Here is a 27,791-nt window from a genome sequence, read left to right as displayed (position 1 = left end):
TCAAACATTGTAGCTTCGAATCCAAAGAAAATATTAACTTCCCTTATTGTCCCTCATTCTGTAAATGTCACCCTGTCTATGTAAATTCTTACCAAGGCTCAGTGGTCCAAGACAGAATTATAAAATAGTTATCTAAAATACAATGAAAATTAATGTAAATTGAAAATTGATGTAATATTTTGCTTATTAAGTAATTGGGAGAATATGCTTTTCTTAAAAAATCTTCAAGTAAAACAAAAACTAATTTTCTGCATAGCTACTATTCTTACACAGTTTTTAATATCCATTCTACCTTTAAAACTATGCTTTGGAAATAGGTTCTCTTTTGCTAAATACTTTTTGAAGTCAATATTTTCTTAACATGAGGTAGCAAGCTTTCTAGCAGCATTTTGGGGGCTGTTACCCAAACGCAGTGTGGTTCGGTGGGATGCTGGGCTGGAGGGTATCCAAGTCATCCTGGAGACCTAGATTTGGTTGAAGGCACTCTTCTAGCTCTATTAATGTGGTGGGAGAGAAATAAAGCAATTTAAGAAGGGGCAGCATTTTTACAGGTAAGAAATAGATACCTAATTTCATTGCTATTCCTTTTCCTCCCAGATTGCATTGGGATGATTTTAATTATCAATCAATTGGTATTAAGTACCAAAATTTAGACACGTATTTCTAATTTACCAGATGTTTCCAAATTATTGTTTTAGGTGTTTTGTTATTATCACTTGGTTGGGTGACTAGTTTTACTTTTTTCTATGAAGAATTAGGAAGCAGTTAAGTAAGAAATGAAAAAAACGTGAGAAAAATGGGGAGTGATGCAGAAGATGTTAAATAGGCACTAATTTTTTAAGTCTAAAAATATAAACATTATACAAAATTAGCCTTCAGTTCTCCACTTGATCTCAAAAAACCTGTTTGATTATTGTGATACTTTGAAACTCATGCTGGCAGGACCTGCTTTATAGTGCTTCACTTGGGGCAAGTAATAAAAAACAAATGTGGCATGGTGGACACATTGATACTTCCTATGAATATATTCTATGAAATTCAAAGTATTCTCTAGATACTATCATTAAATAAAGTAAAATTTCAGCAAAACCCTCGCATCTATTTCTTTGTATAAATCACTTTCAAGGAGCTAAATGTCATGAATAGTTGTGTTTTCCCTTGAAAGTGATGAGATGGTGTACCAGTGGCAATTTTCTTGACATGTGGTTTATTGTATATTTGGGTTTCTTTTTTCTTTTCTTTTTTTTTATAGCAAAAAACTCTTTACAAGAGAACTTTTGGGGGGTGGGGGGGAGACAGAGTCTGACTATGTTGCCCTCAGTAGAGTGCTGTGGCATCCCAGCTCACATGAACCTCCAACTCTTGGGCTTATGGGATTCTCTTGCCTCAGCCTCCCAAATAACTTGGGAGAGTACAGGCGCCCACCACAACACAGGGCTATCTTTTGGTTGCAATTGTCATTGTTGTTTAGCAGGCCCGGGCTGGGCTGGTATTTGTTTAATCTTTTAAACAAGTGGTTATGACTTATCTGGAATAATGACTTTTCTCACAAGGAGAGTACTGTATTTTTTCCTTTTTATCAAATTTCATACCTCTCTAGATCAAACCTATTTTGCATCGACTATACATATGGAATGCATTTTGCTACTTATTTTCCTTAAGGATTTTTAAAAATTTTGCTCTTGGAATTTGGGACATGTTTTTAAGCTGAGTAGAATTTGCCTGCCCCATGGACATTTGTTATGTCAATGTAACTACTCCTTTTAAGAATAACAGCAGATGCATGGGTGAGTATAAATTTGGATATAAGAATTGATTTAGGGGGCGGTGCCTGTGGCTCAAAGGAGTAGGGCACTGGCCCCATATGCTGGAGGTGGTGGGTTCAAACTCAACCCTGGCCAAAAAAAAAAAAAAAAAAAGAATTGATTTAGGAGAATTTAAAAAAATTTTTTGCTGTAGTTTGAAGCCTATATGAATTTTGTTGAAATTTATATTGATCGTGAGATGAATATATGTAAAATATGATTTGGCTATTTGTTTTAACTGAGATAATTCTTGTCTTGCTGTTTAACAAAAGTAAAATAAAAATATTAAGGGATAGAGTAGAAATACAAAGTATTTAACAAAAGTAAAATAAAAATATTAAGGGATAGAGTAGAAATACAAGAAAATAGCCGTTTCCCAGACTTAGGTGCACACTGAAATCACCTAGGGATCTTTAAAGTATACTCCCATTCCCATGTGAATGGTGTGAGCTGTGATCTTGGCATTAGTGTTTTGAAAATATTTCCAGGTGTTTCTCATGTGAGCCCAGGTTTAAGAACTACTGCCCTACAGAATATGAGAAGCTAAATGTAAAACAGAAATCAGGGACTTTCAGAGTTTCAACTGTAGCTTTGAAGCCTTTGATATCTAATTGTAGGTAAAGGAATGGAAAGGTTATGAGTAATTTTAATTGTGATTGAAATTTACCTGATTTTGATTGGAATCTGGCCTGATTTTGGTAGAAAGAATTCCATTAAAGAGTTGACAAAATTTTTAGTGCCTTAGTGTTTATATTTTTTTTCCCATGAGTTGTGTAGAATTTTATAAGTGCCAAGGGATTTTTAAAAATGGAAATTACAGTATGGTCCATCTTAAACCACTAATGAGATGTGAGTAGCAGTTATAGGTATTTGGTGTTGGACTTTGACTATTTCTGTTCTGAACAAAGCAGTCACTTCCAATATGGCAGGAAAGTAGTGCCTTCTCTTCACCTCCATTCTAGGGCCCAGTAGTGTCCCTCCTCTGCCATCAGGTGCTTGAAGAAGAGGCCCAAGACTCCAGGGGATTTTGGCTAATACCCCCTTGTTGATTGTCTGAAGAAACAGTTTCTAATCAGCGGTGATGGATGTAAGGTTTTCCTGGGGCAGCTTTAAGACAAAAGGACCCTGATACGTACTGAAAGGAAAAGGAAGGGAAGGTAGAGAATTTCCTGGATGATTTAATGTAAGTGGATTAGATAATCCAAGGCTACCCCAAGTTAATATCACTGTCTCCAACACTGGATGGTCATCTGAGTTGTTTCAAAAAGATAAAAAAAAAAAAAAAAAGCAAAGCTTCACTTCTGTCTTTGAAATGACTTTTCAGCCAATTTGCTGAATAGGAAAAAGCATCATAAACGTTATTTGGTAGATTTGATTTACATTTTTATGATACTGGAAAGGAACAAAACGAGTTCTGAAATGAAAATAAATCAACTGTGGGCAAGTCAAAATGTTTCAGATGACAAATCACTTCATATTGGAAGGATTATTGGGGAGGATAGGAGTCGTAGGGAAACATAGTGGTGGGCTGATGAGTAAATAATGGGGCCTATGTTTGTTTTAACTCTGTCTGCTACACATCATATCCATTTATATGAAGTCCCAGGGGCTGCAAGTGACAGAGAGATCCTCATCTGTGACAAACAGGAGCATTTTTAGACTGCAGTGTGGCTGACCTCACCAAATCTTGGATGGTCTTTCCTGAGCACGGGGCTGGGATCTTGCCCCACACAGAGGAAAACGGTGACTGTGTTTCGAAGAGCAACCTCCTCTCTTCTTTTTGCTTTTGTGATTTTTGTGAACCACAAAAGTAACTGTGAGCCAGGGGTTAAGACTACAGTTTACCAGGCTCTCCTCTGTGGTTACTGACTACCTAGGTCTGTTCAGCCCCAACCCTTGCTGGCTAAAAGATCTCTCTCCACTCTGTCGGGGTTTGTAAACACGCTCCCAAGACACTCAGGAACACAGAACAATTTCTGAGGGCAATGGCTCTCCAGCTTCCTGTTAAACAAAAGGCTCCTTAACATTTGATTTCATTTTGGAATAACATTCACCTCATGATTCTACAATTAGCGAAAGGGATGGTCTCAGCAAAGGCACGGCTGTAGGAAGGATATTACCCGTGAGCATCCTTAGGGGACTGTGTTAGAGGTTTATTTCTTCTTGAAAAGTTTTGTGTGTCTTATTTTTAGATCTTTCAAAAAGATATCTTCAGAAGGTTCCATATGCATCCCCTCGGGCAGTCACTGCAAAAGTAGGGTAGACTTCATAAGCGGGGTATGGTGTCAGGTCTTGTCCGAGGGTCACTGCTTGTTTGAGCTGGGCTGCAGACACAGGGGCAGCTGCGTTGGGGATGGCGTAACCTGGAGAGGAGGCACAGAAAACTTCATGAGAGGAGTTCAGATCTGTTCTCTTTCTGAGTTAATGCCCTCTTTCAGGAATATGAACGTTTAACTTGTTGCATCAAGATCAAAGTGAATTTCCAAAAGGGACGTATTAGTTTGCATTCCCACCAGCAGTGTAGTAGTGTTCCCTTTTCTCCACAACCCCGCCAGCATCTGTGATTTTGGGATTTTGGGATATGGGCTAATCTAACTGGCATTAGATGATATCTCAGAGTGGTTTTGATTTGCATTTCTCTGATGATTAAGGATGGTGAGCCTTTTTTCCTATGTCTGTAGGCCATGTGTCTGTCTTCTTCAGAGAAGTTTCTCTTTAAGTCTCTTGCCCACCCTGAGATGGGATCACTTGTTCTCTTCTTGCTACTACACTTGAGTTCTCTGTGGATTCTGGTTATAAGACCTTTGTTGGAAGCATAACCAGCAAATATCTTTTCCCATTCTGAGGGTTGTCTACTTACTTTTCTTACTGTGTTCTTAGCTGACTCAGAAATCTAAATATAGATCTACCATTTGATCCTGTAATTCTTCTGTTAGGTATATACCGAGAAGACCATAAATCACGCTATAATACAGATATCTGTACCAGAATGTTCATTGCAGCCCAATTCACAATCGCTAGGTCATGGAAGAAGCCCAAGTGCCCATTGACCCGTGAATGGATCAATAAATTGTGGTGTATGTACACCATGGAGTACTATACAGCCACAAAGAAAGATGGAGACCTTGCCTCCTTCATGTTTACATGGATGGAGCTGGAAAATGTCCTCCTTAGCAAAGTATCTCAAGAATGGAAGAAAAAGTATCCAATGTACTCAACACTATTACGAAACTAATTGTTAGCTATCTTAGGAAAGCTACAATCCAAACGGAGCCCTAGACTACGGGGAGAGGGGGGGAGGGGAGGGGGAAGATGGGTAAAGAGAATGATATTGTGGGGATCACGCCTATGATTTATCCTATTAGGGTACATGTGAATTTGTCTAAAGGTTGAATATAAATGTCTTAACACAACAATTATGAGAAAGTCATGATGGCTATGTTAGCCAGTTGGATGAGAGTTTTCCAAACTGCATATGGAAGCAACACACTGTATCCTATGATAGAATTAATGTACACAATTATGATCTAATAAAAAATAAATTAAAAAAAAAGATCAAAGTGAACGTGTATGTTTTAAAAGGTGCTCTCAGGGGCACTTGAAAAGTCCCCAGTGATCCTGAAAGTGGAGTCAACCACCTGTGTCAGAAGCACTTGATTAGGAATGGGGGGAATAAGGTCTAAGAAACAGAACTGAGTTGATTGAAACTCGCAATTTAGAACTTTTTCAGAAGGTGTCACAATTTCTAAATGAGGAAAGGCGGTGGAGGATTGGCAGGGCATGGTGTGAATGCGTGCGGGGAAGGGGGGGCTCTGTAGGTCTGGTGCTGCTGCAGCCGAGCACTGGCCTAAATGTTAAAACCTTTGCTTTTACCCAGGAAGGCAGTGTGGAGACAGGGAGGCCAGCATAGAAAATGCTGTCAAGTTTAAGTGTCCTTCTGCCCAATACCTAAAAAGCAAATGCCTCTCTTGTCCATATCAGATCTAACTGTAATGGAAAAAGCAACTTGGTATCCCCCATCAAGCCTGTTTTTGACGTATTCACAGGCTTTGATGCTGGTTCTCACTTTCAGAGAACCAAAGGATTTGAGTGCTAAGGAAATTCATCCGTGTGCTTCCACATTAATATAGTGTCTAGAAGAAAACAAACAAGCTCCTATCGAAAGCAGTATGTTCCTGTTGTTTTACACTCAAACCTGAGTATTTCTGAGACGATTCAAAAATTATAAAAGACAAAAGAAAAAGGGAGAAGTATACTGAAGTAACAAATGGAACCTGTTTGTTTTAAAGCCCATGTAGTTGTGTGTGGCGGACGTCTGCCCAACCCCAGACACATTGATTTTTTTTTTTTTTCTGGTAGCTTCTCGGGAAGTGGTGGCAGGAAGCTAGTTGTATCATTTAAAAACAAAATTGAATCCACTCCTTGGCTCCTTCCCTTCAGTCAATAATGCTGACTAATGTGCTAGTGAAGTCTGGTACATTTTCCAAGGATATGAGAAACGTGTTAACAATTACTTTTATGATTTTGGCAACACTATTTCTAAAGGAAGTACATAGTATAACTGTGTGTATGTGTTTGAAGCACATACAGATGACACACATATATGTGTTTGAGGCACATTTTACCTCTAGGGACTTCGAATTTTCTTTTAAAATCTGGCTAATTTGTTAAGCACAAGGGTGTTTGTGTTTCAAACAGATTCTTCCCTTGCAGCCTGTTATTCTTTGCTTGACTCCACGGCAAAATTCTAAGAGAGGCTCTCTGATTCTTAGGCATTTCTGGGACAACTCCCATGCCCTTCATATTTTTAACTTAAGATAAAACCGTCTCAGGTACAAGCGAATCCTTTGTGATATAAAAGCAAACTTGCAAATTCTCCTGACCATGGCTTGTTATTTTTATAGTACACTAGTTAGGCATCTTTGCAGTGCAACCTTCGCGAGACAGAGGCTCAGTGTCCTCCGAGCACTCAGAAGCCCTGGCATAAGACCTGCGTGGACGGACATGTAAACGCCCTGTTGTGTGGAAAGGAAGCACCCGGCCATGGCTCTGCGCTGCCCAGGGAGGACTCACCCTCTGCATTGCCAGCTGTTGCCTCAACAACCTCCTAGGGACTCACCACAGAGTGTCCCCAGCTTCTTTAGAGCTACAAAGCTAAGATTGAGGTCACAGACTGATGTGTGGAGCGTGGTTAGTTTTAACCTCACTGGCCAGAATGGAGGATATGTTCACATTTTTTGAGAAAGTAAAAAAAAAAAGGAGTGAGCCGCAGGTGTTATGAATGTGAGGAATAGGGAAGTTCTCACACCTACACATGACCAATATATGAATTAAGGCATTGATAAGAATGTCACATTTCTAGGTGTAGTTAGAACTCTCTCACTTGACCTTATAGGGCATGCACTGACACAGTGACAGAATGACAGACTTCTTCCGTAGAAATAAACTCCTATTGCTAAAAAAAAAAAAAAAAAAATGGGGTCACTCTGACTGCTGAGAAAATATTTCCTAAAGAAGTTTCTTGCCTGGACCCCTTTCATCTCTAAGGGATTAATTTTTAATTATTAGCCTTTGTACATAATCAATGGGGGAAAAGTCTTTTATATGTGACCCTTGAAGGCGTTGTTGACCCGCAGATAGACTTTAAGCAACCACCGTATGCCTTAGACCAAAATTACAGAACAGATAAATGCAGTTCTAATTACTCGCATATTGAAAGGATCTGCTTGCCTCTTTCTGTGTCTTTCTCAAACACACAATTTTTGATTTAATTTAAGAAAAATGTGATCTACACATCGCTTTTGAATCAAAATAAAGAAGTAAATTGAAGGTTAGAATTTGGAAGGGAGCTTAAAGATTGATTAAAACTCATCAACATTGGCCAAACTGCTTCATCCTTCTAGGACTTGAGTTCTTTATCTGTACGGCGGGTGTTCTGAGTGATGTCCTGAGCATTTCTGAGGTTTAATGAGCTTTTAAGTGAGTGCCTAACACATGGTAAGAGCTCAAATAAACACCTGTTGTTCATAGTGGCAAACTCCCTTACTAAAAGTACAAACCAAACAGAAACCAGACTCAGAGCAAGTGACACATTCAAGACCATATGGTGGTAAATTCAACTTAAAGGTGAGCCGAGATCTGAACCCGCTCTGTTGCCCTGCTTGATTTTATTGCCTCAGCCTTTAATGGGTCATTCTGGTAACTTCATCTTGGTGCCTAGATGGTGCAAATCTGATTTATTGGTTGGAAGGTTCACAAACATCTCCATGAGTGCAGGTACCAAGAAGGGTTTCCCTAACACTCTCTGGAGGGTGCCATTTCTGGCACAATTTTTCCATACCTGGAAAAGCCGTAGCAGCAGCAGCTGCAGTCCCAGCGTCCCCTCCGTCTGTGGGGATTCCCAGCGTCTGCAGGGTGTACTCGGCAGCGTAGGTCTTTGCTTCATCCACATAGGCGCTTAGCTTTGGAGGCGTGAAGGGGTGGCTGGAAACACACGTCATCCGTCAGGGTAGGGCATTTTCAAACTTGTGCTACTGAGTCAGGTGAAAACCTCAGGCACTCATGGTCAGCTTTGTTAGATGTTGGATGATGGGATTTTGTGTGGGTACTTTTCATTCTCTTTGCTATTAAAGATTCTAAACTTAGGATGCATATAAGAATATTTGTGAATTGACCTAGAACATCCATGGTTGATGACATTCGTGGGGCATCCTTACAACTCACTACATGGCGTTTCTAAAGTATACACGAAACACAATGGTTTCTAAAATGTATAGAAATGCAAACTTAAGGTAAAATTTGGAAGGTAATCACCACTAACAGGTCATATCTTTGGTCTGGTAATTACCACTAACAGGTCATATCTTTGGAAATGATGGGGCGTGGTGGGGTAATGTTTGAAAATGGCGGTTTCATACAATCAAGCTAAATCATTAGCACAGATGAAAGGATGGCTTGTAATTTTCATTTCTATTACCTTTTACATTTTCACTTATTTTCTATTGGTTGATAATTCATTGTCTATGTCTATCGGGGGCTGTTAGATGCTAGTGTCATAGCTGGCACATCCCAGCTGCACATCTCAATGTTTGCATTTAATGCCAAATGAATCGGTGGTAGACACGAATGTTCATGTTGGTTAGACAGTGACTATGTGCCCGTAATGTCTAAGCATATCTTACTCTAAAACAAAAATGACAGGGAATTTGGAGAAGTTACACACATGGCAGGATTCTGGCCAGCCAGAGCAGGAATGGTGATCTTGTATAAGAATAGCTGTCTTTGGTCTTGCCCAATGGCAGAGTGTAGCTGGTACACTGGCTGTCCCCAGTTGTTTTTCTGACAAATTTCTTCTAATATCTGCAAGAGTTAAAAAAAAAAAAAAAGTGACATCCCCCTTAAATGTCACAGTGGCATTATTTCTCCAGTTTTCAGATTTTTAAACTCTAATTTTCAGAGTGTAAGCTCGTATGAAAGGAGATGAAATGGCACATAGTTTAATGACTCATAAAATTTAAGATGAACTCAATTTGAACTCCATTTAAAACGTTGTGTCTGAGACTTCATAAAAATCATTTTCACGCCATTTACTCTAATATGTTTTTAGTTTAGTCCATTAGCTGTAACTTTTTACCAAGAGCTTAATTTTGTGGTTTGGTTGGTGTACTTACTCTATTTTTTAGAAGCTGATGCCAATGCTGCAACCCTGGATAGATTTACTCATTCTTACACTCAATATTGTTGTTTATAATGGTTGTGGAAGATAATCTGAGACTATATTCTTATTTCATATCATTTGTTTTAGCATTTTAACCTCACATTTTCATAAAAATAGTTAGAAGCATTTAATGGATCCATATTTATTGATGAACATTCACAGATGGGTGATGACAATTGCAACTTTTAAAGAATTTGTTTGGTAAGACACTACTTCAGGTATTTTTATGATAGTCTGCTTTGTTTTTAATGACAGACATGATTTTTTTTCCTTCTATAATTACTGAAAACTAAATCTTTTCTAAAAACTGCTATTTTCTTCATTTCACAGCCATTTTTAGGGGTCCAGAGGTCCATCCTTTAGTCAGCAGATTCAGTATACTGTGCAAACAGGATGTAAGCCTGAGATCCCTGAGACTGAACAAGGCCCCAAGACGTGTCCCTGGCGTTTCTTATCTATTCTGACCCTAATCCAGCTGCAAACCCATGGCATTTTCCAGTTTATGAATTTGTAGATTGCTCTTATTTTCTCTATTAACGTTGTCTTTTTCATATTCTTGTAGCACTTCTTATTATCACCCACAAAGCATTCTCTAATGTTCCGGGGCAGTAATGAATTAGCTTCTGCTGGCAGATCTGTGCCTGCCTGTTTATGCCAGGTGAGCAGACCCACGCCGAAGGCACGCCCACTCCAGCTGCTGACTCTGGGGGCGGCACCTGTACGTCTGCAGTTCTGTTGGAAATTGATAGCTCTGTTACAGGGCTGCTTAGGCTCCGTCTATAATGGCTGGGGGTGACAGTCTTCCATTTCTAGGCCATACTTGTAAACATTCACAGACAAATGAAAGAGCTTACATTAGTTGATAGAGATCATTACTAACATATCAATAGAAAACTGACCAATTTCTAACCTGAGTTTAATGTAAAAAGAAAAGATCTCTTCTCAGAGTATAGCAGCTTTCAGAACTGTTATACAGAATTCGTGATTATTATATTTTTTATTCTCTTAAAAAGTTTCTAGGTATTTTAGGACTTCAGTTAGGTTCTTTATTTGGGGTTTTAGCCCAAGAGAGACTGGGTGACCAGCTTTTATATTATTTTCTGGGCAAGCTCCATCAGATCACTTACCAGATCTCATTATAATGTTCTGTTTATGTGTCAGATCCCCCACTGGATTGCCACGGCATTTTTGGTGGTAAGAATTTTATTATATTCACTTGTGCATCTCCAGCACATGGTACAGAAAAGTGGCCCAATCAGTACTTTCTGAACAAACCAGTGATCGTTGTTTTGCATTCTGATAGGCGTTCTCTTTTTTTAATTTCTAAAATTATTTTGCTTATCAATGGTACAAAAACCCTTTGTGCCCTTTTAATAGCACTCTTCCTCTTTTTGAAAATTTCTTCGGTCGGGGGAATAGAAATCTTAGATGTATAAATTTGTGTATATGAAAAAGTCATTAATCCCAACAACAGCAACAACAAAAATACCCAAGATAAGCTTTTAGAAAATCATGCACTCTTCTCAATTGCAATTATAAGGGCTACTACCAAAAACGTGAGGCTTGTCCCTGTGTCGTGGGAGTAAGGAAGTTTCCTTCAGGGTGCTATTACTCTGGTTATTCAGACAAATTGTATTTCAAGGAGAGCAGCGTATACTACACACCCACAGGGGAAAGTCTCAGGGTTCATACAGATCTTATTTTGTTTTAGTCTTAACCCTGGTGTTCAGTTTCCATACTGGAACAAGTTTTATATCTTTTAATTTTCCAATAGCAAAAACCACAGCCTCATGCAGAAACATGGAAATTCAGAGCTTTTAAGTGAAAGCAATAAAGATTCACCATAATGCCACTTGCCACATATAACCATTGTAGAAGACAAATTGATACGACTGAGGGCACTTCATACTTAACAGATTTACCTAAATAACATGGTGAGTGACTCTCTTAGACACTGTGTTTCTGAGAAAAGATATTTTCAATAGTCTATTCAGGGTTCCCTGTCACCAATATTTCATTTGCCAATCAACCTGACTTCAGATAATAGGTTCACATACACCTTATTCTGAGATGGCGTCTTTGCCTCATCTGTTTCCATTTAAAGTGTTGGTTGATAATGTTTAATGGTTTTCAGGTTCTTTGCATTTCAACAGATTATTTAAGGTTTTAAACTTCATGATTTAAAAAGTGAAAGGGCCTATAATGGAATAATGGCACTGAATGCTCAGTATTCCCTCAAAGTACATCACGTTGATTGGCTACTTTTATCTATTAAATACCCAGATACATAATAGCTCAAGTAGGGATCAAATCAAATCATTTGCTGAAAGGTGAGTGATGGTCATTGGCTCACCTTAGAAAACTATTTCTAGAATAATATTACCTACCTGGGGAGCAAGTTTAATCCCTTGGGGTTTTAGACTGACAGGATTCATCGGGGTGAGCTCCATTCCAGGTAAGATGTCATAGAGCTTATCGTCTCTCTTCTCTCCTTTGACCAGGTATCCACGCCCCAGGCCTGTGTATGCCAAATAGCCACGGCCGCCCAGTCCTCTCACTCCCGCAGCCCCTACAGGTACATTCATGTAAATTTCTAGGAATGTAAGAAGGCATTAAACTGAATCAAACCACCAGAAAATCACCCTGAATCTTACTGTAATGGAAAAGTTAGCCCACGTCACACTGATTATTGCCCTGAAGATGGGTCGGAAATTCTAGGATTCTAATGTAATGAGGCCCAGCGTAAGGTGAGGTTCAACGTATGTGTGTGTCTCTTGCTCTCTTTTTAAACTACCTGCGGAAGAAAACAATACCATCAAAGCTATGGATAAGTACATGAGCAATTAAGAAATTGGGTATAGAGAGAAGTTTTTCGATTTCTGTCTTGAATCGACCTTTTGCTGACATTTTCTGTAGATGAATAGAGGCTGGGAATGTGTTTATGAAAACTTTCCAACATAATATTATATGACCACTTGCATGGAGATCAGTCTTGCCTAGAGGTTGTCCCTGATCAGTACATGAGAAATGAATTCTAGCTTTCTCCTTATTGGAAACCAACATTTAGAAAGCATGCTTCAGAGTTCACCATCCCTCTCTTAGGTTCTTTTGCTGTGAGGCTTACATTTCCATTGAGTTTCATGCATAGATTCCTTTTGATTTTTGTTGTGCCATGTTGCTACTTTGATTTCCTACTGGTGGCATAAAGAGATAAAAATTAAGTTGATTACCCTTCATCCATGAATGTTATTCATTGGTTTCTTTCTTGTTATAAGGCATTTTTTCCTTTCATTTTCATTAGAGTGGAGTGTTTTTTTTTTTTTTTCCACATCACAACTGGTTGACAATTGACATTTAATGTATGGACTGCTTAATGACATGATTTTACATTATAAATGCATAATGTTTCAGTGTCATCATATAGACAGGTTTCTAAAAACCTGTTAGAGGAAATCCTGATGACTTCTTTTGCATGACAATTTCTGGGAGAGTGATTGTCTTGTGATTAGGGAACTTTTAAAGTTGTTGAAGGATGGTCAATTCTTTCCTTCTGAAAAATAGTAAAACACAGTAAGATAGTTTGTTCTCAGAGTAATCTGGATGTACCCTTTGCTTCTAAAGTCAACCCCATAATAAATTAATAAATTTACATATACAGTTTGTTGCATCGCCCAGATTTAGTGTCAGATTTAGGAGACAGAACTGGAGTTCTGTTGGCATTAGCCGTATCCTAGAACAATCAATTTTAAGGAGCCCAAAGGCAGAGATAAACTAGTTTCTTGGAAATAAAAAATGCTTTCTTTTTCATCTAGATTGCTTGAACTAACTAAGTCTGGAAATCTATTGAACATTTGGAATTCTTAAAGAATTCAAATGTGAAATATTTACTGACTGGCCATCAGATTGAATTTTTTTTTTTCTATTTGGTGTTTGTTTAGTTCCCCATATATTGAAGAAAAAAACTGATGTCCTTAAGAGTTTGGCTTTTCCAAAGATCTAAGACATCAGATAAAAGTATCTAATATTTCTGGGCAGGTCAGGTAAGAGCATCTTATGTATCTGTTAAACTACATTTATGATAATTTGTGATTTATACTTAAAGGTGGTGGTACATGTATCTTGAAATGTTTTTGTTATCTGAAGTGATCGGTTTCCATTGGGCTATACTCCTTTCCACTGAATGGGTTGTATTGAGTCACAGACAACTACAGGCTGATGTCTTAATGATACAGAAGAAGCTTACAGTTATGGAACTGGGTTTTAGTTTGTGCAAATTTTATGGGCCTGCACAAAGATCAAATCTGTGCACTAGGCTTGTTTATACCATGTTCCGACCAAGTCTTTTCAATAACCAGTTGTAATGTGAAAAAATATTCCCCTGAAAGGAAAGATATTGATATAATATTTGATTTTTAATAAACAATTTTCCAGTCCTTTTTTTCCCCAGTGGACCCATGCAATTAGTCTAAGACTACTGCAGTATAAATCATTTGAAATCTTGGGGTTAGTCTAAGGCGAGCACTGTCTGATGTTACCTCTAACAGAAGGGGCTCGGATAATGGCTCTGTTGCTGAGGTGTCCTTTGGTGGCTGGAAAATGAAGACTGGGGATTGCTGCATAGGCCTGGGGGGCATAGAAGACAGGAGCTCCAAGGTAGGTTGTGGTGGGGTCGTAAACATGGCCCAAAGAGTAGGTGTACTCTCCTTGCAATGTGGTGCCCCTTCCGCCTGTGCCGCGGGTGTACCGAACGTAGCTGTCCTTGTCCACTGGTTTGGCTAGGGTCACTTCAATGGGAGAACCATCCAGCACCTGTTACAGAGCAAAGAAGCAGCAGCATAAGATGATAGGAAGACGACCAAGTGCGGCTGAGACCTACCAACATGGCTCCCTCTCAGTGACACACTGTTTGCCGGGTTTCCTGACTGTTTCAGTTGTTTGCATCTTGTTTCTTTGTAGGTTTGTGTTTGTGCCAGTTGAATTTTCTGCAAGGCCAGATTTCTCATTATAATAGATTTAGTCCTGCATTCCTCTGCCCCATCTGACAGCACTGGAAACTCAGGACTGTATTTTAGTTATTTGGTTTAGATATCTCAAGAGCTAGGACAATATCTCATTAATCTGAGTGGCCCAAGCTCTGCACAATGTCTTTCATTTCATAGACTTCCAACAATATTTATTGAATCAATCAATATCACATCCAAAGCGCAATTCATCAGAATTTTCTTCTAATAGGCTTCCCTTCCTGACTTTCCTAATAGTCTCTCATATTGGAAACTTACAATGGCATGTCCTTCTTTTCACCCCTATCACCACTCAATGCCTGGGTCTGTGAATGAACCCCCTGTAGTTCTGTGAGGCCTTTTCCATTTTATTCCCACCTTAGGTTAAGCCCTTATTTTGTTCCACCTGGCTGTCTGCAATAGCTTTGTAACTAGTTTCCATTACATCTCTCTCTCAACTCTATAAAAAAGTCAATTCTTAGTAGGTTAATTTCCCAAAATTGTATTTGTGACCATTACTTCCCTGCATAAAAAAACCCCCAAACTTTAAAGCCTCTCTTTGTTTAATAAATTAAATATATATATTCATATGTATACTGAAAAGCCTTCATAGGTTCCAAGAAAACATGCTTTTAATTTTTCCATGCTACATTATAGTCAAATGTCATACTTAGTATATATTTAGTAATAATGTACATATATTTACTAATGAATATATTTTTACATGTTAAATGTAAACATTACTATAAAGTATGTAGCTATAAAAATTGGGAATTATCTGAATAATTTTCCATTGCAATTATACCAATTGTTTAGTATTTAATTGATGATTGGCAATCATGGTGTACATACAGGACGGTATCCAAATAGAGACAATCTGACTTACAAATTGTTTTCAAAGTAATAACTTACAAATTATTTCAAAGTAATAATCTTTTGAAGATACTAAATATCATGATCAGGGAAGATGAAATAATGTCCCTTAGACATGGATTTATGCATTAGTTTTTGCTTTGCAGTTTTCTTCTGATATTTCAGAATCAGTACATTTTTTTCCCTTGACACGCAAACTTTTTTGAGTTTGAGTGGGCCCCCGAGAAGCTCATCTGCCAGAGACCTCCCTGTGTCTGAAGGACCCAGGCTGAGGAGTCCTCCTTTGCCCTCCAGATCCCCTCCCACTAGTTCCAGCCTGTGCTCTGCTCTGGGAGGCTTCCTTACAGGGCATCCTTCTCAGAGGTCTTGGGTGTTCTGGATTATGACTAAGTTTGGCCCATGGGGAACACTGGTAGGAGGTTGAAGAAAGAGACAGCAGTGAATTGGGGACATTCACTTTCCTGGCTCCCTCTTTGAGAGGTCACCTCAGGCTGGCTGTGTCCCTTGATTAAAGGTCACTACTTCTATCAAAGAGACCTGCTCTATACCATCACCACCTGTTCAGGATTCCTATTAATTCTCCACCCTCTCGTGCTCTGACTCCAGAAATGCTATTAACTACAGGTGCTTGCATTCTCTTGGGATTGTGCTATGCTCCACTCACATTTTTGCAATTAATTCCTTTGCTACGTGGTTTCTGCTGGGGCCCTGCAAGATCAGCCCATGTGCACTGAACTCCAACCAAACCACTCTCCGTTACTGTTCTCCTATCTTGTCTAGCTTGTCTCAGATTTTGTGCCTCTTTCTAAGGCTGCCTCTCCTTTTCATATTTTGTCTTTTGAAATTATACCCAATGTTCATAACTCCTCTTACATATCATCCTCACATCCAGGTAGATTTTCTGATTCTTTATGACCTGCTGCTGCTTCTGCAATTTCTCACCATTTTTCTCTTTTTATGACACCTAATCTGCCTATTTTATACTTTGCACAGGTGTTTGTGTATTTGTCTTGTTCCTCCAACAAACTTTTAGATTGTTGACCACTCACCTTTGGTTTTTTTTTTTTTTTTTTTTTTGGTATCCCAGATCTAATTAGCATGGTAAGTGGCCTACAGAAAGTTTTTGATGTTTATTGGATTGGTATGCAAATATTACATTGGTTTCCATACACACATTTACGGTAAGGATATTGAAGCTAGTTTTTCCTCACACCTTGCTCTTGGCAAAGGGAGAGATGCTTAGCCTTCCACAGTTGAAATGTCAAACAGTGATTTTGATATGTTTTTTGATAGTGAGCCTCTAAAAGATTTATGTAGGTGATAATCTCTTTGAAGTAATAAGAGAAAATAGAAATTGGGAAAAACACCCTGAAGTGCTCTACTCCAACCCCCTCTTTCTAAGGAAATTGAAGGGTAATGGCTTGCCCCAGTTAGAACAACTTTGACATAGAGTTGGGCATATTAGGTGCGTTTCTATATTAGGCATCTTAAATGACTGAGGCGGCTGGGTCAGAACTGGAGAAAGCTGGAGTAAGACAGATGTGCAGAAATGCTCTTTGGGGTAGAACATCCACACCAAACTTTGATGAAACCCTGTCCGTGTTTGTTCTTCGTCCTACATTACCTTCCCATTTAAAGCTTTCATAGCCTCAATTGCATCGTCTCGGTTACTGAAGTGCACAAAAGCATAGTCTCGAATTTTCTTCACCCTCTCCACAGCACCTGGAAATGAATGAGTGAAACTTGAGATGGCTCTGAAAATATCTTTGAGCACCTAGCTTCCAGGAGTTCTGTTTTTTTTGAGACCCAATATTTAAGGAAGTTATTATCAAGAGTATTTAACAAGTCCAGGTTTTAAATTCTACATATTCAGGTATTAAATTCTACATATTCAGGTATTAAATTCTACATATTCAGATTTTGTTTGTAATTTTTAAATAACATTTATATTCCAATTTATTATAATTAGTAACTTGCTAGATTTTCAAGCTTAGGGATGACATCTTACTTGGCATCTTATTTAATATAAAGGATAGTACCTTATGCATGACAAAATATTTGTTGAATTGTTGGATTCAATTATTGGTTTTCTTATAAATGTGTATTTAGGTGATTACCTTTTTAAGTTTTAGGGTCTCCCCAATACTTCATCTCTTTTGTCTTATATAATAGAATTTAGAGTTTTAGGACAGACTTAGCAGTGATTTACTTGAAATTTTCTTCACTTTACTTATTTTTAACTTAAATATTAAGACACTATGCTTCTGACAAGGTAAATGAGATCTGAGTCTCACACCTAGGAACTAGAACCAGATCTCCTAGATCCTTATCTAATATTCTTTAGATTAAAAAAAAAAAGATGTTTCTGAAAGAACATCTGAGAACTAAGACAGTTTTCTACCATGCTGTCATATCTAAAAATTGGAAACAACGTGAATATCTACGGATTCCACTCTGAGGAATGTCTTCTATGGAAACATTCCTACAGTATGTGGAAGGATCTTGCATAAGAATATCAATTACATGTATATCACTGTTGAAATAGCAAAAAGAAAACAACTTCAGGTCCATTTTCATGGGAGTGTCTACATCTGGTACATTTATCCAATAACAAGGAATATTTAAAGAGAACAAAATAGTATATATACAGGGAAAGATGTCAGTTGTATATTTAATTTTAAAAAACTTATACAATAATGTAGCATTTTTAAAATCCCAACCTACATAGATGTGCACACAAGTATAAATATATAGAAAGAAAACTGGAAAGATAGAGACCAAATAACAGATTACTTCAGGAATGATTCATATTTTAACTGATATACTTTGATATTTTATAAATACTGACAAGATGTATATTATTTATGTAATAAAAACTAACAAACCAAGCTTATTTTTATGTAGAGGAACTGCTGACCACGTTGACGGCAACATTTACAAATTGTTTGAAAGCTGTAGCAAGATAGTTGAATGTTATCTTTGTAGAATATTGTTGCTTGCTCAATTTGAAAAATAGACCTTTTGTTTAGAGCGCAGGTGATATGGAAACCAGCTTAACCACTGTCAATTTAGCATGCCAGTGCTTCCCTTTTAGCTCACCCTCACTGGGGTGTATTTTAAGAGTCCAGGGAGACCACAGAGAATGAGACAGCCTGCTGGGGTCGGGGGGAGAAAAATAAGTCTTTCCTTTCTTTCCTGATCAAAGTCCAGTTATCCTGGTAGATTCAATGTCACACAGGCAGTTAGAGTCTCTACCACATGGTTCAATGACTGTGGCTGTCTTCTTTTTGGGGAATAATAGTAGGCACTCAGTGTAGGAATAATTTAAACCATTGTGATACTTCTCTTTTCACTCCCTCAGCCTTCAACTCCTGACTCTTATGACCAGTTATACAGAACAAAATTGGCCAGAGGGAGAGAATAAACGCAGGTACCTGAGAACACGAAGCAAGAGACATGGAATTAACTGAACTTCCAATATGGTCTCTGTTCCCTTCAGTGTCAGGTGGAAGGATTGTTATGGCTTAAGGCGTCCTCAAACTATGGCCCGTGGGCCACATGCAGCCCACCTAGGACATTTATCCTGCCCGCCAGGTGTTTTTGCTGCCGCCACCTGTCCTGTTTAGCAGCTGACTCGTCCTGGGGCCCGCAGTCCAGCCCTCCAACGATCTGAGGGACAGTGAACTGGCCCCCTGTTTAAAACGTTTGAGGACCCCTGGCTTAACCCCATGGCGCGTCTTGGTCATTGTTAGGGAGGTTGATCGGCCGACTGTGACCTCCACCCTTTTCGTCTTTGTTCTGTTCATCCTTCCGTGTCATTCTCCACCAGGCTCCCCTAGTCTGTTAGCTCCCTGAGAACAGGATCTGTCTCAGAGGCATCATCTTCACCCAGCTCTGGCCTATTGCCTTAGACACAGGGCCTCCTCAGTAAACACTCGTGGAATCAGGGAATATTTTCAGCCTATTCACCCTCCTGCTTCTATCCTCCACACTAGTTACCTGGCATTTGAGATGATAATGAATTTAGGTGTTGTGAAAGTCTCCTTGCAGATATGGGAAATCATCTTGCATTTTTGCATGATAATGCTCAAGCATACCTGCTTTTGGAAAACTTAACATATAAAAATTTAGCCTCCTAGAACAGAACATTTAGAAAGTTAGAGTTTGTATCATAAAAGATAGTTTTCTCTACAGTAGTATTCGCCACATGGTAAAGAAGAAAAAGGACCTCTGAAATCATGACACAGGGAAGCAGAAAAATATTACTGTTTATTATCAACTTGTCAGCAACACACCAATTTCCCTGAGGAGAAACACACCTGTGTGCCAACGGAAAGTTTATCAATGGGCTATGGTTCTCCAAGAGTGGTCCCCGACTGGCATCAGCTTCTCCTGGGAGTCTAGTAGAAATGAAAATACTTGAGCCACCCTAGATGGGCCAAGTGGTGCATATTTTAACCAGGAGATTCTGATGCTGCCAGATCATTGCAGGAAAATCAGATTTTGTAGAATGCCTATAATTGAAACTTCGAAAGACACCCCGCTAGCTACTTTGGGGTAGAACAAACATGTTCAGGCCCCAGGTTTTGTTCTGATTTTCATTTGTTCCTCTGGGTGGCAATACGGCATTTTCCAAGTTAATCATGGTTATATGATATATGGTCAAATATTTGGAGGGAATTTTCAGGTTCCACTGAGGGATCTAAACTTTAAATAGAATTTTTAAAGACTAAGTTGTCCTATTTCTCTCCACAATTGTTTTATTGCCTTGATAAAGTAATACATCCTTTCCATGGGAAGAGAAGCTAGTTAGCTCTGCTTTTACCCCTTAAGGTGGCGGATATATCTGCTAGTTGTTCACACCCTGCAATTCATGTTCATTTGCACAATGCCAGAAGGAACAAGCCACAGATCATTATAGAGCCCAGAGTTGTTCCAGTAGCCCCTGGATGTTCCTGGGAATTGCTGGACACACTTTAGGCCTGAGAGGGAGCTAAACAGATTTGGCATTGATTATTTGCATTATGATTAATAGGCCCAGGCACATGTCTGTCTTCAACATGCCAATAGGTAGTCTACAAACTAGGAAAGCGGGTAACTAATGACAAGGAAGCAGCCTTTTCCTATTAACCAGCCTGGAGTCAAATCTCGGATCTGCCACCTGCTAGCTGTGTGACCCTGGGTAAGCTACCTAACTACTCTGGGTCCTAGGTTTTTTAATCTAGAACAGAATGGAACAAATGAAGTAACCTATAGTATGGGGCTGTCATGATGAATAAAGGACATACACTGTGAAAGTGCTCACAGCAATGCCTGGAGCGTAGTGGGGCAGCAGTTTCAGTTTCTATACTGGAACATGGATTCACAGCTGTTGATGTGGAACCACCACATTGTCCTAAAATGTCAAGGGAGGAAGATTTCCTGAGGCTTGAGGGAGACAGATCTTTAAAAAGGGAGGAATCTTTAAAAAGGGGGAAATGACATCCTTACTAATTACCTTCACAGCCAATTATCAGTTTTTTACTTTGCTACACCTAAAATAGCATCCGGAGTTGGCAACAGGAAACGTGAGTGTATGAAATGAATATTCTCAGGTAGTTTTAACATGATAGCACCATGGGCCATGCTTATCAGCAACTTAGAGAATTTGCCAGGAGACTGAGATATTCTCAGTTATGAAAGGATGATGCTATTTGATAAATCCAGGCCACTGTTTCCCAGAGTATGTTCTAAGATACAATAATCCCACAGATGGTTTGCCCCAAAAGGTCCGTGTTCCAAAAGTTTGGCAATTAGGGCATCTTATAAGTCTGGACAATTAAGTTCCACTTTTTCTAGGATGAGTAATATCTACTAAAAGTTTATAGACGTTATGTTCTGGCTTGTTTTGGGGAAGTGCTCATTTGGGTATTATTTCTTAAAATGCTTTACTTGTCTTGGTGTTGTGGCTCCTATATTGAGAAGAAAGAGGTGGGGAGTCAACCTTAGTGCTTAGAATTGATACTGAAAAGTATTCACAAGATGAGTGGCAACTAATTATCCTGTCTACCTTCATTTTGGTCCTTTCCCTGCCTCTTTACCCAAATAAGTTTCTTAGGATTAATTGTTACCTTCTTATTGATGTACCTAAAGTATAAGGTTATTCCATTGGTTCTCAACTGGAGGTAATTTTTCCTGCCCCATTTCTCTACAGTGTCTTAAGACATTTTTGGTTGTTACATATTGGAGGTCGGTACTCATATCTATTGGGTAGTATCCTGGGATGTTGCTAAACATCCTATAATTCACAGGACAGAACCCCCATCTTCAAACCAAAAATCGTTCCAAAACATCATAGTGCTAAGGTTGAGAAACCCTTTGTCTGATCAGTGTAAAATTATAACATTGATAAATGTTGTAGGACTGTATGTTCCAATTTTCTCATCCAACAATAGAAACATGGTTTGAGTACTCTGTATGCAATTTTGAGAATGAGCTAAATGAAAGGTACCCTTATTTAAAGTTATGGGAAGTCATCTCAAGCATGAGTGCTTTTCGAGTGCATTTGTAAAAAATAATCTTATATGTATGCCTTACCTGGTTTAATATTGTTGAATTCCTTTTCGATCATCTCTTCAGAGGTAGACAGCATAAGGTTTCTGACATACAGGATTTTCACTGAAGACATCGTGTCTTCATCAACTTCTACTTCTGGCTCCGCCCAGTCCACTGCGATCGGATGGCCCCATAACTGAATTCTTCCTGTTGAAAATGATCACCCGAGCATGATTAATTATGTAGACATTTGTACAACATCATCTTATAGTGAGGGCTTTTTAAATTGAACTGAACCTGAGGTTTTGACTGAGGAAAATGACCAGTAAAATGGATAATTATTGATTTTAAGAGACATTCCAAATAAATACAGGAGTTGGCTAGAAGGGAGTTCTGTCTGACTAGTGGCTTAGAATGATTGAATATAAAGGGAACCAAGATGCAGTTTGAGAAAGAAGAGAAATGAGGCAGCATTGGGCACATTTGGCTCTTAGCTCTCTTAGGATGAAATATCAAGGTGAAATATCAAGAGAGAAAGGAAAAGAATGGATTTAGGGCTCAGACACAGTTCGACTCTGTAGAACATTTAAATAGTTACTAGGAAATATGTCTGCTGCTGTTGGAATCTGTGTTGCTATCTTGGCCAGGCACCACCACTGAGATGTCTAAAAAATGGTGGTGCATGGGTGGGGGTGCTGAGGCACCCCTAGTTTGTCCTTTGTCCCCTGCATATGGTCAGAGCTCAGACAAACTGTGGTTCCTCCTCATTTTCTGTCACAACAGGACTAACTTGAGAACCTGAAGAAAATTTTTTTTTATCCAAATTAAGAAGACAGGGGAGGAGCAGAAGAATATAATGAGAAATTGATATCTTAATGAAAGGGTCATTGTTACCTGTGATGACATCTATTTTTGTATTCCTACAATTACTATTTGTTGAGTGTCTTGTACCACCACGGATATTACATGTTTCCCATGGACTATCTCAATTCCTTCTCTCAGTAACCCTGTGAGGAGGGAAATGCCTCCCACTGTTATTGAAGAAGTGAGCTTGAGAGAGGATCACTTGCCTAGACCTGGTTCATTTTACCACTTTCCCCCTTTTGCTTTTTGATACACAGCTCCTTTATCCATAAACAGTGCAAATCCTGTTGAAGTCACGAGAGGAGCATGAGAATCAACTCAAATTCTAAATTTTGTTGGAAATCTAGTCAGTTTCTTGTTTTATTGTTTGGGAACAAGCTACAAAGCTTGAAAGGACAAAATCCAGAATTGTTGGAATGGTAAGGGTTTAGTTTAATCATTGTACGTGGGAGGCAATTATTTTCAATCAAAATGAATAAACAGATATCTCATGTTCATGGATTAGAAGAATTGTTATTGTTAAAAGGTTCACACTACCCAGAGCAGAACAATCTAGATTCAATGCAATCAATACCAAAATTCTAAGGACATTTTTCATAGAAATAGAAAACTTCTAAAATTTTGTATGGAATCACAAAAGAGCCAATTCAAAGCAATGAAATACAAAGGTCTAAGCTGGAGGCCCCACACTAGTTGATTTCAAAATTAGTAAGCCATAGTATATTACAAAGTTATAGTAACCCAGACAGTATAGTACTAACATAGAAATCGACATATAGACCAATGGAATGGAATAGAGTCCAGAAGTATATCCATGCATTTATGGCCAATTAACCTTTAACAAAGGTCTAAGGACATCCAATGGGGAAAGGACAGTCTTCAACAAATGGTGAAGAGAAAACTGGATAACCAGAGGCAGAATGAAACGGTGTCATTACCTTATACACAAAAATCAATTCAAAATGGATTAAAGACTTACATAAAAACCTGAACCTGTAAAACTGCTGAAAGTGAACATAGGGAAAATTTCATGACATTAGTCTGGGAAGTATGGTTTTGGATATGACCCCAAAGCACAGGGAGCAAAAGGAAGAAAAAATATTGCATGAAACTAAAAAGCTTCTGCATAGCAAAGGAAGGAACAGTGAAGAGACACCCTAAGGAACAGGAGAAAACAAGTTGTAAAGTCACCATCTTTTTTTTTATGGCTGACTCTTTTTTATTAACCTGGATGGAACTGAAACACATTCTTCTCATTAAAGCATCACAAGAATGGAAAAGCAAATATCCAATGTACTCAGTACTAATATGAAGCCAGAAGATAATCTAATTCACACTCACATAGGAGTAAAACTCAACTCAAGTTGGGGAGGAGGGGGAATGAGGGAAGAAGGGGAGGAGAGGAAAGGAATTGGTGTGTTCCCACTTAATTGGCACAATGTAGGGGTGTATGGCACACCTTTTGGGTGAGGGACACAACTACAAGATGGACTCTACTTAGCAAATTCAAATATTGTGACCTGGTTGTACCTCACATTAACCTGAAATAAAAAAGAAATGGAGAACATACTTGTAAATCATATATCTGATAAGGAGTTAATATCCATACAAATGGCCAACAGGTATGTGAAAAAATGCTCAAAATCACGAATCATCAGGGAAATACAAATATAAACTATAAGGAGATTATCACCTCACGCTTGGTAGAATGGCTATTATCAAGAAGATAAAAGATAATATTGGCAAATATATATGTAAATGGCAAAGATTTGAGGAAAAGGGAACCCTTGTTCAATGTTGGTGGAAATGTAAATTGGTATCATCATTATGAAACACATCAGGGAGGTTCCTCGAAAAGTTAAAAATAGAATCATGATCCAGTAATCACCTTACTGGCCCTACTGGAGATATATATATATATATATATATATATATATATATATATATGTAAATGGCTGAGGTGGGTTGATTACTTTAGCTCAGGAGTTCAAGACCCATTTGGGCAAGAGCAAGACCTGGTCTCTAAAAATAGCTGGCTGTAATGGTGGGCACTCAGAGTCCCAGCTACTTGGGGGCTGAGGCAAGAGGATCACTTGAGCCCCAGACTTTGAGGTTGCTGTGAACTATCATGTCATAGCACTCTACAGAGGGCCAAAAAAAAAAAATCAGTATGTCAAAGAGAGATCTGTATTCCCACGTTCATTGCAGCACTATTCACAACAGCCAAGATATGGAATCAATATGGAATTGATCTAAGTGTTCATCAACAGAAAATGGATGAAGAAATTATCAGAACTTTTTGACATCACATTGGTGGCTTGAAATCAAATGCAGCTGGAGTGTTAATACTGTGGAAATTGGCAAATGCTACAAAGCAGGGCTTTTGTTTTTCCCCCGGGAGCTGGCTGTTAAAAGATTTACCAGTTCATTACTGACCTCTGGACTGTCCTTCCTAACTCTGATATGATGGTCTGGACCTTAGCATTTAAAAAGTAGCTCAGTTAATTCTAACATGCAGCCAGAGTTGAGAATCCATGGCGTCCATATACCACAGCTTGTTAATTGATTCTTGGGTTGGTGGGCAGTCCCACCAGCAGTGTAGAAGTGTTCCCTTCTCCCCACATCCACACCAGCATCTGCTGTTTTGAGACTTTGTGATGAGGGCCATTCTCAACAACAAAAATAAGCAAATGGGACTTAATGAAACTGAAAAGCTTCTGTCCAGCTAAGGCGACAACAACCAAAGCAAATAGACAACCTACACGTTGGGAAAGGATTTTGCATATTTTGATTCAGACAAAAGTTTGATAACTAGGATCTACAGAGAACTCAAATTAATAAACATAAAAAAGTCAACAAACCCTTAGATCACTGGGCAAGAGAGATGACTAGAACCTTCTCTAAAGAAGACAGACGGGCTCGGTGCCTGTGGCTCAACTGGCTAAGGCGCCAGCCACGTACACCTAGGGTGGCAGGTTCGAATCCCCAGCCCGGACCCGCCAAACAACAATGACGGCTGCAACCAAAAAATAGCCGGGCGTTGTGGCGGGCGCCTGTGGTCCCAGCTACTTGGGAGGCGGAGGCAGGAGACTCGCTTGAGCCCAGGAGTTGGAGGTTGCTGTGAGCTGTGAGGCCATAGCACTCTACCCAGGGGGACAGCTTGAGGCTCTGTCTCAAAAAAAAAAAAAAAAAAAAAAAAGAAGACAGACGAATGGCTAACAACATGAAAAAATGCTCATCAGCCCTAATTATTAGAGAAATGCAAATGAAAACCACCCTGAGATATTTAACCCCAGTGAGAATGACTCTAAACTAAGTTTCTTATCTGAATCATCTTGAGTACATAGGATTCTTATTTCTACATTCTTGTGATGCTTTACTAAGAATAATGTGTTCCACACCCATCCAGGTTAATACAAAGGATGCAAAGTCTCCATCTTTTTTAATGGATGGATTCTGATACAAGGACAGTTAGGGTCCTCGTACACAGTAGGGGTTGGGGGTGGGGAGAGCTGAGAAAGAGAAGGACAGAGGGTGGGGGGTCAAGGGGTGTGGTGCACCTTTTGGAGGTGGGACCCAAATATAAGAAGGTCCTTATCTAACAAAAGCAATCAATGTAACCTGGTTCTAGGTACCCTCAATGTATCCCAACAATAAAAAAAAAAAAACTTAGTTTATCACTTTTAAATGATGGTTCAACAATACACTCTCACACAAAAACACCTCCAAAACCAAAAGTCCCCAACACGCTCTCCTTTTAATATTTTGCTTTTTGTCTTGGTGCATATAGTTTCTTCAGAACATGCACTCTTTCAGTGCAGTGTTTAGGTAACATGTTTTTAAAGAATGTCCCATGTCATTTAGAAGAGAGCAACTTATGTTCCAGATGCCTAATAAATGACTACCTCGTGGTTCCCAGGTGGTGCTATTTGCATGCCATGTAGAAGAATGCCCAGTATTATTATTAGCTGATAGGTTTAGCATTGGATCACAAAATTTGCACAAAGGAATCATCTGGTAAACTTAAAACACCTGTGCCCCAGCTCTATCCCTCAGTGAAGCAGAGTCAATTGATAAGGGTACCAGCGTTATTTAGAAGCCCTCCAGGTAATTCTAGCATGCAGCCCTGATGGACAACCATGGATTTAGACCCTGGGTCTCACATGTGGCCTGAGGTGCCTTTGCATCCTAGGAACTCATTATAAATGCAAATTATCAGCCCTGCACCAAACCCATGGAATCAGGTGGTGGGGTTTAGCAGTCTGTGGTTCAATAGGCTCTGCAAGTGATTCTGATGATGTCTGACGATGATGCTAGATTGTTTTCTTTGGAGGATCCCAATCCCAGGGAATGTCTTTATAGCCTGTGAGTTGGATGCAACAACTTTGTCTCATACACACTCTACAAATACGAGATTTGTCAAGAGGTAGCTATCACTGCCGGGAGAGGAGGTGAGTGGCTGGGAGCGTTCACTTCACTTAATGCCACAGTTTTCTGTCTCTATGTCTGGATGAAGGAAGAAAGAAAAGCTGCTGTGGTCCTTGTTCATCAATGTTCTTTCTTTCTTTCTTTCTCTCTCTTTTTTTTTTTTTTGCAGTTTTTGGCAAGGCTGGGTTTGAACCCGCCACCACCTCTGCCATATGGGGCCAGCACCCTACTCCTTTAAGCCACAGGTACCGCCCCTCATCAACTTTCTTAAAAGAGCTCTTTGTTCTTTATAACCAGGCTCTCCAGAGGGCTGAATTCCACTGAAATCCTTTGTTGTCATTGAGTAACAAGTAGAATGATCTAAGGGGACTTTATTCCGAGGTCTCATCAGGAGTGAAGTGGGCTGGCTGGCTCATGCACTGCTGGGCCTCCCCTTGTTGGTCTGCAGATGAGGCAGCCAGACTAAAATCCAGTGGTGTGGAACCCTGCTGAGGCTAGCTTAAAGGGCTGTAGGTGAGGGGGTCTGCTGGGATCACAGTGAATATAGGGAGTGAGTGGGGAGAGTGAGAC

General features: G+C 39.2%; 1 protein-coding gene across 4 annotated transcripts in view; it reads right to left on the bottom strand.

The window, feature by feature from the left end:
* Positions 1-3,066: 3,066 nt before the first annotated feature.
* The window catches only part of A1CF (APOBEC1 complementation factor), a 75,048-nt gene continuing 50,323 nt past the window's right edge, over positions 3,067-27,791 (bottom strand). The window contains exons 6-12 of one of the 4 annotated variants that reach the window (XM_012801425.1): positions 21,972-22,136; positions 17,020-17,117; positions 14,058-14,331; positions 11,910-12,115; positions 9,028-9,164; positions 8,146-8,288; positions 3,067-4,189 (exon numbers count right to left, since the gene is read on the bottom strand). In XM_012801425.1, coding sequence (XP_012656879.1) covers positions 4,017-4,189; positions 8,146-8,288; positions 9,028-9,164; positions 11,910-12,115; positions 14,058-14,331; positions 17,020-17,117; positions 21,972-22,136 — 1,196 coding nt within the window. In that variant the 3' untranslated portion in view covers positions 3,067-4,016. The remainder of the gene's footprint in view (positions 4,190-8,145; positions 8,289-9,027; positions 9,165-11,909; positions 12,116-14,057; positions 14,332-17,019; positions 17,118-21,971; positions 22,137-27,791) is intronic. The other 3 variants (XM_012801427.1, XM_003783670.2, XM_003783669.2) reach the window with 3 other exon arrangements.

The sequence above is a fragment of the Otolemur garnettii genome, unplaced genomic scaffold (genome assembly GCF_000181295.1).
Source record: "Otolemur garnettii isolate 467f Iridium unplaced genomic scaffold, OtoGar3 scaffold00008, whole genome shotgun sequence".
NCBI classification, from domain to species: Eukaryota; Metazoa; Chordata; class Mammalia; order Primates; family Galagidae; genus Otolemur; species Otolemur garnettii.
The sequence above is the reverse complement of the archived record's forward strand: the minus strand, read 5'-3'. Positions and strand labels throughout refer to the sequence as shown.